This window comes from Mesitornis unicolor, unplaced genomic scaffold (assembly GCF_000695765.1).
Source record: "Mesitornis unicolor isolate BGI_N332 unplaced genomic scaffold, ASM69576v1 scaffold14002, whole genome shotgun sequence".
NCBI classification, from domain to species: Eukaryota; Metazoa; Chordata; class Aves; order Mesitornithiformes; family Mesitornithidae; genus Mesitornis; species Mesitornis unicolor.
Window position 1 is genome coordinate 60,501 of NW_010170004.1, and position 11,401 is coordinate 71,901.

The 11,401-nt window shown below is 37.0% G+C and overlaps 1 protein-coding gene across 1 annotated transcript in view; it reads right to left on the reverse strand.

The window, feature by feature from the left end:
* Positions 1-1,281: 1,281 nt before the first annotated feature.
* SEMA3A (sema domain, immunoglobulin domain (Ig), short basic domain, secreted, (semaphorin) 3A) overlaps positions 1,282-11,401 on the reverse strand; it is a 167,004-nt gene continuing 156,884 nt past the window's right edge. The window contains exons 15-17 of the mRNA XM_010179551.1: positions 8,849-8,916; positions 3,360-3,502; positions 1,282-2,853 (exon numbers count right to left, since the gene is read on the reverse strand). Coding sequence (XP_010177853.1) covers positions 2,398-2,853; positions 3,360-3,502; positions 8,849-8,916 — 667 coding nt within the window. The 3' untranslated portion in view covers positions 1,282-2,397. The remainder of the gene's footprint in view (positions 2,854-3,359; positions 3,503-8,848; positions 8,917-11,401) is intronic.

Below are 11,401 nucleotides of genomic sequence, written 5' to 3' on the forward strand. Positions count from 1 at the left end.
GTAACAAAGAGGATTCTAATGATTCGATGGTACACCATAGCCCTACACAAAAAGCTAAAGAGTGTTCCGTGATCAGATTAAATAATTCAGCTGCAACAATGCTCAGAAAATAATCATAAGATGAGCTGAAAAATTAATACTTCTGTGCAGGAAAGCACATAGTTGAATCTATGTTTTATTTCATCCCTATTCAGCACATCATGAAAGCATGTGAATTTAACAGCATATTAAAGTTCACAGGAGTCAAGTTAAACATGAGAGGCTTAAAGTTGCTTCAAAACTAAATTCTCAAGTGCTCTCCTAAATCATGGCCTTACAGCCTTGTCCTGGTCTATTCAATGAATTTTTTTCAAAGTATTAAATGACAAAATATCTTGCAAGTTCATCCCCTGTAAAAGATTCAAAGGGTACTGAAGTGACTGGGCTGTTAGTGAAAATCCAATTGCTATGGAGGCAAGAAGCCAAGGCTTCACTAATCAGAAGGATACTTGAATTAGTGCGTGGCAAGGAGACTGGGACATACTGTGAGAGATGCTGTCACAGCAGTTGTGTTATATTGTAACTGATAAGGCTGATAGTGTAGTGAATGATAAATAATCTGGAATGAATAACAACCAAATAGATCAGTCATCGATACAGACACACTGTTATATAAAAGCTCCTTTAGCAAACTAAGGACTTAGTTCTAGTAATTTTCCCCACAATGACACATTACTTGAAATATGTCATTTACGGACCCTACCAAGGTAAAACATGGGAGGCTGGAGAAAGATGACCTCAAAAGAACTGGACACCATAGAACTGGGGACCAAAGGCACATCTGTGCTGAGGTGAATAAATCCACTACTTATAACCCTAAACTGACACTTGTGGTGCAAGTACGTTGTCTGTTTTACCCTGTTGCTCTCCTATATATAGAATAAGACAGAAGTGCAGGACCAAATTATCTGTTAGTATAAACTAGTCTTAAGCAGAATTCCACCAATTTACTACTGCAGCACACTTCGCCCACAGATAAAACTGTTCCTTAGGTCTGAAAACAGAGAGCTGACTTTGAGGTTACTATTTAGGTGGCCTAGTGCTGGTTCTTTGCGTTTGGGTGATCTGGGCCACAGAGAAGATGGAGCACTTGGAATCAGTAGCGTGGACATATTTCTACCACTGAGCTGGGAACAAAACTCCTTAAACTGAATGTGAGCTTTGCTCATGGATATATGATACGAGCCACAGTATTTAAATATTAGCATTCACAAATATTTACGAACCAAGAAAGCAAGAGTGTAATTAGTAGAGGGTATTTTAATGCTATTTACCTTTTTTAATTAAAACAAAAAATATACAACTGAAAATCAATGCTCTCCACTTCATTGGTTCAATCTATAGCAAGGTATTATACAAGTTGAATCATTTCAAATACCATACTTAGAAAAAAAAATGCAGAAGACTTCCGTGCTATACAGCGACTTTCATGTTAAAATAGCTTAGTTTTAAAATTGCTTTGAAGTTACATGTCATATAGATTACTGGGATAGAGGGGAGGAGGTTAACTGCAGTGTGACTAGCTCCCCTGGAAGATTTTCCAAAGAAAAGAGTAAAGCAGCTCATAATTGGAAGTTGTCTTTTTTTCCTCTAAACCAATAATTAGAAAGTACAGTATTTCTAAGACAAAAAGTCTAATCTATTTTAGAAAAGAGCTAATGTTTGCTGCTTATTTTTCATGGTACATTTAAATTATAGTTTTAATAAAATACATCTTTAGATCAAAGCTGAAAGAAGTCATCAGTAGTAGGCCAGTGTACTCCACATTTTTTGTTCTTCCAGATGATGGATGGCTTATGTTGTTCAGATTTCCACAAACAATCTCACTGAGTATTGTTTTTCCTCTTCTAGTACATATAAACAGGAGAACTGGTAGACAAAACAAGAACAAAATCCTTGTGTCCAATCACATGTTTAGACGTTCATCAGCTTAATGAGTTCATGCAGTTTTATGTATAAGTCTAGAAATGGTAGTGCTGATGATGAAAGGTGGGTTTTGTTTTTCTTTTCTTGAAGATGACAGCATGAAATACAGCATTTTGTTTATATCTCAGGCAAAAGAGAAAGCAAAACCTGCCCGCTGACACTTGCAGAACTTTTTGAGCGGTAAGCTAGGTCCGGGTGAGTTATCATCCTTGAAATTCCGGTCTTCCTGGTCTTAGAATAACAGCAGAAAGGAAAGACTCACTAGGAAAGTTAGAAATGGATTTTATTTAAACCTGGTGGAAATTGTTTGAACTTTCCACTCTTGTAAACATCCACATAATGCCATGAAAAAGTTCATGAATATTGCATTTTTTTCCAGTTATCTGTCTATACAAGTTTCTACTTGGATGAGGTTCCTAGAGGTAATGTAGCTCAGACACTCCGTGGTGCCCTCTCAAATTCATGGGTCCTCCTGTTTCTACCTTTTTTATTCTCTTGTAGGTGCTTCCACTTATTTGTATTCACCTGCGCATTGGCAGGCCTCTGCCGGCGTTGTTTGCGGTCTCTTTTCCAAACCTGCTCACAGAACTCATCCATTGTGTTGAGATTGGGATGATTAATTAACTGCATGAAGTCTCTATACCAGATCTTTTGACTAGGGGTCATGCTATTGGTAGCGTCCTTGGTCTTGGAGGTTTCACCATCTTCATCTTTATGGAGCAGCTCTTCCAGGTGGTCAGTATCAATTACTTCCAGGGTCACTTTGAGCAAAGTTTGCATGAAGCCATGCTCCACAGCATGACAGAGATAAATACCGGAGTCTCTCCGTTGAAGACTTCGTAGCAGTAGGCCCTGTTCTGTCCGGATCATTCGATCGTCCGCTTTTATCTGCATTGGAAATAAGTGGTAATTTCAATAGTTATCTTTTGTACACATGCAAAATTGTTCTGTAACCATACTGGTTCCCTAGTACTACTCCTTTTAGCCAGTAAAAACTGGCCAAAAAGCCTAAAAGCCACATGAATGGAGAACCCCTTGCCAGTTATCTGTAGTTATAGAAGGCACAAATACTCTGTACATCATACATCCTTGTTTGACATTTTAGGTAGCACATAGAAAGATTACTAACTTTTTTGTATTTCTGAGATATCTAATGGAAAATTAGTGTGGTTTTCAGGGAGTCTGACCAGGGAGAGGATATGAGTGTTAGAGAGCTTGTGGGATTTTATGGTGATAAGAGTAAGAATATGGCGAAGAACAACGGAAATTGTAAGATTCCAGGGAAATTCTGTTAAACTAAAATACATATGGATATTATTCTGGGAAAGACTCAGGTTCAAGTGTATCTTCATAAAGAAGACTAGTTGCATCTCTTTATTTTTTTTCTACTGTACCTCTTCTTTGCGGTCATCATTTTGCTTCTGGAATTGCCAGTAGACTACAGCACGCTGAGATTTTGGACTGCACTCAAGAAATGTGCTGCTATTCTCTACTCCATAGATAATCTTTTCCTCCAGGCTCTGACCACTTGGGTTATCTGTAAAGCAAAGCAAAAAAAACCCCAAAATTACCAGGCACGAAAAAATCTTAATTATTAAGTGAATTAGTTTGTTAAGAAACTAGGCTCCCTTAGAGGTATTTAAAGATAAAAAGAAAAATTTCCCCATATCAGTATGCCATTTGGAAAATCTCCATTAACATCTTTTGTAAGGATTCCTGGCAGGGCTTTTTTTATTGTTTTTGTATTTGAAATCCTAACAGCTGTTAACATTTCAATATGTGAAGTTAATGAATTTCATTGTGAAATTTTGTGTAAACCTCATTATTATTCATCAAGGAAACCATCTAGGACATGACAAGAATTTTTAATAGCAAACTGTATGCAGTGAGAAAACTCAGGGTGTAGTTGCAGAATGTCTATAATGATGCCTCCTGGGCTCTATGATCATAATACTTTAGAGCAAAGCAATAAAACATAAGGCTATTTAAAAGTAGTATAATGTGTTTAGATTATATGGCACTGCAGTTTGCTGAAGCTGTTAATGACCAGGAATAATGTTTTTGAGGAAACAATCTTCAATTAATCATTTCCTCTCATACTGATATAATTTATGGAAATGTAATGAGGTTAATAAACCAGACATTATGGGAGGGGAAAAAGAAAGTTAAATAAATTACTTCCTTTTGTAACAACAATGTTTCAAGATATTCATCAACTTGCTGGAAATATCACATAGCTATAGGACTTATATGGCATTTGATTCTTCTCCAATACCACAGGGGCTGTAAGGCATCGTATTTCAACTCTTCACCTTAGCTCTTTAAAATGCTGTTATGGACTTAAGTGGCACCAGTACAATAATCCTGGAGAGTATATGGGGAGGAAGGGGTTGGTAAGCTATTTAACACTGCGTTGATCTCATGGGGTTTCCTGTCTCTTTGCCATTATTTGTAGTTCTTTCCATTTTCTACGTTTGATCTTGAGCACTGGAAATCTTTAAAGAACTTCTTTGGATATGTTTTAGCAGGAAAATGGTGTCTAATTAAAATAGTCTCAGAGAAATCCTTTGTCAAGTTTTGTTTGCTTTCACTGTGCCTTTATCATATTGGCCATGCTGTTTAGCAAACACAGGCTGTTTGCTAGCTGAATGAGCCAAAGGTAAAAATAAAATTGAGCTTCTGGTTTATGTTGATATGGCAATCATTTGCCTTTCCATAATGATTTGCAGACCTAAGAGAGGATGGGAGAAGGGATGGGGGACAGAATAGGAACTGGTGCTTGCCCAGTTCTCAGAGAGGAAACATCAAATGGCCTATTAACACTAAACAAATAGAGAATGTGATAGCTTGCATTCCTCTGCTGGATTGTGAACCTTTCCAGCAAGTAAGTGGGGTGCTATATAAACAACTGAGTGAAATAACTTTTATGACATCTGTCAAAAATCACATCCCTGTGAAGAATGCCAGTGCAGTTTTGGGCCAGGAAGATGGGGAGAAATGGAAGAATAAATTAGAAAGCAAAGCAGCAAGTGAAGGGTAAGACAACTGGAAGAGAATGTAGCTGAGGGTGCCAATGGTAAAGTCTGAGGTGAAGCATGGGTGAATTTGTGTCAATGAAACAGAGAAACGGGAAATATGTGAAGAGATTAATGGAATATACCTAGAAATGATTAGATAAAAATTAGAAATAGAAATGGTTGGCTGAAAACTCACAGTTTATTCATTGTCAATGACTGACTGAAGTACTGACTCTTCTGTTTCTACTTGGGTACTCTAATTTAGGAACAGAATTCACATGGCTGAGCAGGCAGCCAAAGATCCTCACATAGTCAATGAGAGGAAGTTTGACATCTGAACCGGCATCCACAACAGATAGCACATGTAGGGCTGCAGCATAAGACAGTGAGTAAAAAGTATCCCCTTTTCTAGTCTAGGACACATACATTACTGCTCCAGTGATGTGTTTCTGTGAAACAGGGATTCACAGGCTTACAGAATAAAGGATGAAAACACAGGGATTTCACCCTAGTATGCATGCTCTATCTCAATTCCTCTGTCTTAGGCTCCTTGAACTTTGAATCATGGTTGCAGAATGGCCCAACTTCAACAAGAGCAATCTGATAGTATGGGTGCTTGTAAGGAAGCAGAACCATCAAGTCAGTCTCCTAAGCCTAAATGGTCTTTTGAGTCCTCTTCTCCCACATCCTAAATAGCTGATTTAACCAGCAGGTTACTCATTAGGTGGCTTGCAGCATTACTTGACTATATTTTCCTGAACACAGCATAGTACAAGTGCATACAGGAGCAGAGTACACTGGTCTCATCAGACCCAAGAAGACAGTCTTCTAGATCCTAAAGTACGAAAATAGATACTTCTTTGGCAAAGGTCCTATTGCCCATAAGCAGTAGCATATTTTTAAGTATATAGAGATGTTTCTGCTTTGGTACCTAGGATATCTGTAGTATCTAAGAAGCTAGTCATAAGTTTTCATGGACGTTACCTTGAAGGTGGGTGCTCTGATGCCATTTCAAACTTCTGAGTGTTTTCTTGGATCTGGTCCATGGCATTCTACTGTGTTAGATATCACCATGGAAAGTGGCCCTTTAAATTTCCTCACAGTTCCAGAAAATATAGTATGGGTGACATGCAATGAGAGAGGAAGGACTTAAGAAATCCTTCAGACTACATTTCCATGATTTAAGTGAGTAGAAGGCAGGTCCAGAAATGTCTATAGAGTTCACGTAATATTAAGCACGTGGATTGCCAGAAAGTAAGCAGTGATGGAATAATCACTGGATCAGAGTGCAGCTCTGGGACTGAGGGAAAAGCTGAAGAGACTGGAAGAAAGAATCAAAGTCTGGGAAGTTCAGAAGAGCAGCTGGAGAAATTAGAAAACTATAGAAGTTATAAAGTTGGTTATGAAAATCAACCCAAAATCCTCTCCGAGAGCTGTAATTCCCAAAATGAACCCAACAGCAGTATCAGTTTTCTACCCTAATAAATATCTTTTAAATACATAATTACTGGCATAACCAAAGAAGTATGAAAGGGTAAGTAATTATATCAAGATTTCTTTGCAGATAAATGCATCTCACAATACAGTTAAATTTTGAGTGATTCTTTGAGCTTGGCCTGGGATAAATGAACAAAAAAAAGACACCTTTTCTTTTAGAGATTCTTCCAAAAAAAGAACTTGGTGAATTTCTTGATAGCACTAGTAAGTTATGCTTAAAAAAAAAGAAAAAAATGTTCATTACCTGGCACAAAGGTGGTCATGTTTTTAGATTTAAGCATTAATGTTTGGCTAAACATCTATACAAGCTAAGGATCCTCAGCTCCCTCTAATGTTGCTGTGTAGTCATTTTATACTGTTTAACACATTTGCACAAAAGGGCAACTGAAAGAGCTACCTAAACTTATTAAAAACATTACTGCTTCAGATTGGTATAAAATTAAGTTTCTGCAATGTCTTTAGAAAATATAGATTAGGAGACTGATCTTTTTTCTTGTTTCTATTGGTTTACATGGAGAACCAACTGGCAGTTACTGCAAAGGAATGTGTAGACAAGTAGTAAAGCTTATTTTTGGCTATAGACAAACCCAATTCTTCATCTGTTGTCCAGGAAACTGCTAGTCATAAACAAGGAAAAAATTCAGCATAAGTTGGCATAGAAAGTTTATAGGCCACGCAGCTGTCTGTACAATGCGTGATCATGTCTAAATATAGGAAAATTGTACAGATTTACAACTCAGAATTAATTTAGAGAAAATTTTGCTCAAGAACAATCTAAAACATTCTTTTTAAATATTTTGACAGTGCATCCTTAAAGTCTAGGACCTAGAACTGCATTCCCTCAGTTTTTTTTGTAGATTGCTGATTCTTCTAATCACGTTTAATGTGATAAATATGTTTACCAAATATGGTAAATTATAAAAACCAAAGTGTTTTGAAATACTTTTCTTGTGTATGAAGATAAAGAACAGACCTACAGTTATATAAAGCACACCTAACAAGGACAGGAGAACGTTAAAAAAACTGGGCATGTAGTAGTCCAGATCATCATTGTAGTCATGAGTAAAATGTTCAGATAGTAAAAAGGTAAAGCTAAGACATGTTTCTGCTGGGAATAAAATCCATGTTTAGTGCCTGGTGAAATTTTCCAATTGAGAAACTGAAAATATAATCTTAGCCCCAGTATATGGATGGTATTACCTGCACTGTACAAGCACTAGCAGATATTATGCAACTGAAAATTTGTGAACTTTCTACTAGTCCACATTGACTAGTTTCAAATCTAAATTAGCTGTATGTTCATGAGTTCTCAAAACGTGAAAACTACATAGTCTGTTCATGCACTTTTCCAAACCCCTTTTCCCCTCTGAGTAGCTTGGTCTGAGTCTGACAATCAAGAATTAAAAAGAAAAGCTATAGTAATGAGAGCTGTGAGTTTCAAATTATTAAAAAGGAAGACAAAGAAAACTACTACTAAAATGTAGCGGTGGTAAATTATAGCTGACACAAAAGTACAACTTTGGACTATTAATCATTCTTGCTATTACAAGGACTGGAAGGACATGAGGGTTTTAAGGCATCTTCCTTTTCAGCCACCTCTTCTTTATTTTTCCTAGAAATCCGTCCTGTGGTTTAACTGTTATTCTAGATGTACCACAAACATGAGGAAACATTTTTTCCAGCAGAGGGAAGTATTGCCTAAGTGTTGTCTTCACTTAGGGTAAAATGGACATATTTCATTTCATAAGTGACAATCTTCTGAAGAGTTTGGCAACAAATTAGTAACTGTGAGAAGTTTGTCAGCCAAGCAATTCAAGAAGGGAAGATCTGGTCAACACACTGTGAAAATGAAAAAACTGGCAAAAAACAAACCCAAAAGATGTAAAAGAAAACCCATGCTGAAAGCACATGGGGACAAGTCTATTGCAAGGAACATCCTGATCTTAAGGGTTGCTAGTGTGGCACCTACAACAAAGATAATTCCATATTTAGTCAGGGTGGTTAATTATGTGCTTATTTATCATCCTATGCAAACTATATGAAGCAATATGTACATACTTCCTGTTCTGAAGAGATATGACTCTTTTGATATAATATGCCTAGCCTGGTGGTATTATATTATCAGGTAGGTGAAGTAGAAAAATTAAACCGTTAGCCTGAGGAAAAACAACAACAACAAAATAACAATCTTTAGTGTCTGATCCAGGCCATTATAAGCAATCTAAATTAAGATAATGATGTATTATATTCATCTTTCCCAGATGCTCAAGACAATTTCATCAATAATCATTCACGTGCTTCCTACTCTTCTCATGCAGTCTGTAAATTACAAACAAATTAGTTGTAGTTTAGTCGTACCCATAACTCACCATGATGCTGCAGGTCTGAGCAGTGGGTAAGCGGGTCTCCATTTCGGATGTCTTGTCGTCTAGTACGCCTGCAAATATCATATTTGAAAACTGTTAGTGACATTCTCAGTGATCAGCATTCACATTTGCCATGAATGAAGAGGAATAAATGGAACACATATATAATTACATAGGTCACAAGTGCACTTAAGCAACGCTGGGAAGGAAAGCATATAGTTACTACCGTATTCTATGCATTGAAGAATCAGCCTTTACTGTTACAGGTAAAGTCTTCAGAAACTGCTAAATGCATCGCTCTTGCACTGGGCCTATAGAGTTTATTTTAACTGAGTTGGCAATATTGATCACAGACAAATACATGGTTTAAATCATAGATACAGGGACTGCTAAGGGATCAAAGTGTATACAGTTTAACATGCATCAAAAACATGAAGAAGATACAGCTTTTCTGCACTTACAGAATACTTCGGCACCTTTCAGTTAAAATGAAATGTTAGATTGGATGGCTTTGAAAAAATGTCAAAGTGTCAAATTAAAATACATAGATTATTTCAGCCACTACAGATCTCACCAAAATATTTCTGATAAAACCTTTTCCAAAACTATTGCAAATGGCTTTGTCTTTAAAATAAACAGAATAAAACACTTGGATAGGAAGATTTTGAAATGTTTATTCCAGCCTTCTTAGCTTGAGTCTGGGTTCTAGGTTTTATTGCATATCCATTTAACACAGTATATTCTTGCCCCAGCCTGATTTCCACTGGCTTTTTTGGCAAACTCATTGATCTCTGCTAAAAAAAACCGTTGTATTTCACAGAATAAAGCTTTTAAATACAGTCTTATTTGGCATTTGTTTTTCTCTCTTTGTCTGTTCCTATTTTTATTTAAATAGCTGTGACACAAAACTCAACTGAGCCAGAGAAAAGTGTTTCATGTAAAAAAAAAAAAAAGAAAAAAAGAACAAGGCAAACAAAGATGTGTTTCAAGTGTGAGCACTTTACTTTAGGAATCAGAGAAAGCCTGAGGGCTTGCAGAATTAGAGGAGAACAAAGAGGATTAGGCTGCTGAACAATGCTGTGATTCCAGATTATGGCATCCAGCAACGGATATGCAAAAGTCAAGTAGCCTTGTAAAAAACGCTGTTGGTCACTCCCTTGTGACAACAGCCCACAATTTTAAGAAACTATTGTTCTGCAGGACAGAGAGCATCTCACTCCTGTTTACCAGCCCTGTCTGCACTCTCACTACCAGCCCAGCATCAGCACATACTGAGTTCTCACAGAGGCACCTGGAGCTGCACAGCTGACTCCTCTTGGCTGAAAGATTTTAACCTTTTTTTTTTTCAGTGAAAAGTATTGAAACGTTAAAACTGAAATTAGTTATGTGAAGTATGGCAACAGTTTGGAGGGGGTTTTTTTAAATAAACAATTCAAAATGTGCATTTTTTATGTCTTTCTAAGTAAAAACTTCTTAAAATTATCCTAGTGAAATAGCATGCTATAATAAGAAGAAACCTTCTGTTGATTGATATATGACTCAAAAAATGTAATAATCCTAATTTCAGATGTCATTTTCATATTACTCATTACCAATGAATAAAAATACAGCAAAACATAAGAAAGCATAAAATTCTGTTACTCCTTAAATCTTTGAAATGCAGCATATTTGGAGAAAAGAAGTCTGTGGAACAACTCATATTACTGTCAATGGAGTTTGGATGAGATGTTTAGTTAGAATCTCAGGAAAATGTCGCACATATCACCATTGAATCAACACGATGATTTATGAAATATGAACCAGAACACATCTGCATGGAGTAAAGTTAAGTGGTCACACTACAGGAGCTCTGAACTGTCATGCAGACTTGTAAAGTACACAAAGAAAGAAAAGTAAATTAAAATCATGGCTCACAAAAGCTCCTTTTTAAGAATGATGAAAAAACCAAACCAAAACAAAAAACAAAACCCCAAACCAACTGTTTGTAAAGCATCTGTGTGATTGCCTCAGGACTCAACTTCCCCAATATATCTGGAGCCTAAAATTACAAAGATCCATTATTAGGAAAATGTTGACATTTATGCTGTTTCCAGCAATGCTGATTTTGTCACACAAGCATTCAAGGGTGGCTTGAGGCAGTGGGTATGGCAGATACCAGGTAAACGGGATCCCCTCACCTAGTAACACAGACCTTTATTCTGCATCTGCTGCTGCCGAGGGAAAAAATGAGGGGAAGTAGTGGGGACAGCAGCTTTTTTCTGAATGCACTGTCAGGATCCCAGCATCCCAGGACTTACTTTTTCTTTCATAGTGGTCTCAACAGTAAATTCTGCACCCCAAGGTTTTCTGGTAAACCTAGTTTAGCTGCATTAACCCCTGTAAAAAGAGGTCCTCATCCCTTTGCCCCTGATGGCAACAGTGAGCTTGGCCTGCTGTTTAATTAGTTGGAAACACAGGTAAAGAAAACGACAAAAAGTCCTATTTCTTCCATCAGTAAGCAGATGAATGACAGGATAATGTGCTGCATGGGTTGTGAGATGGGCTGGGAGCAGGAAT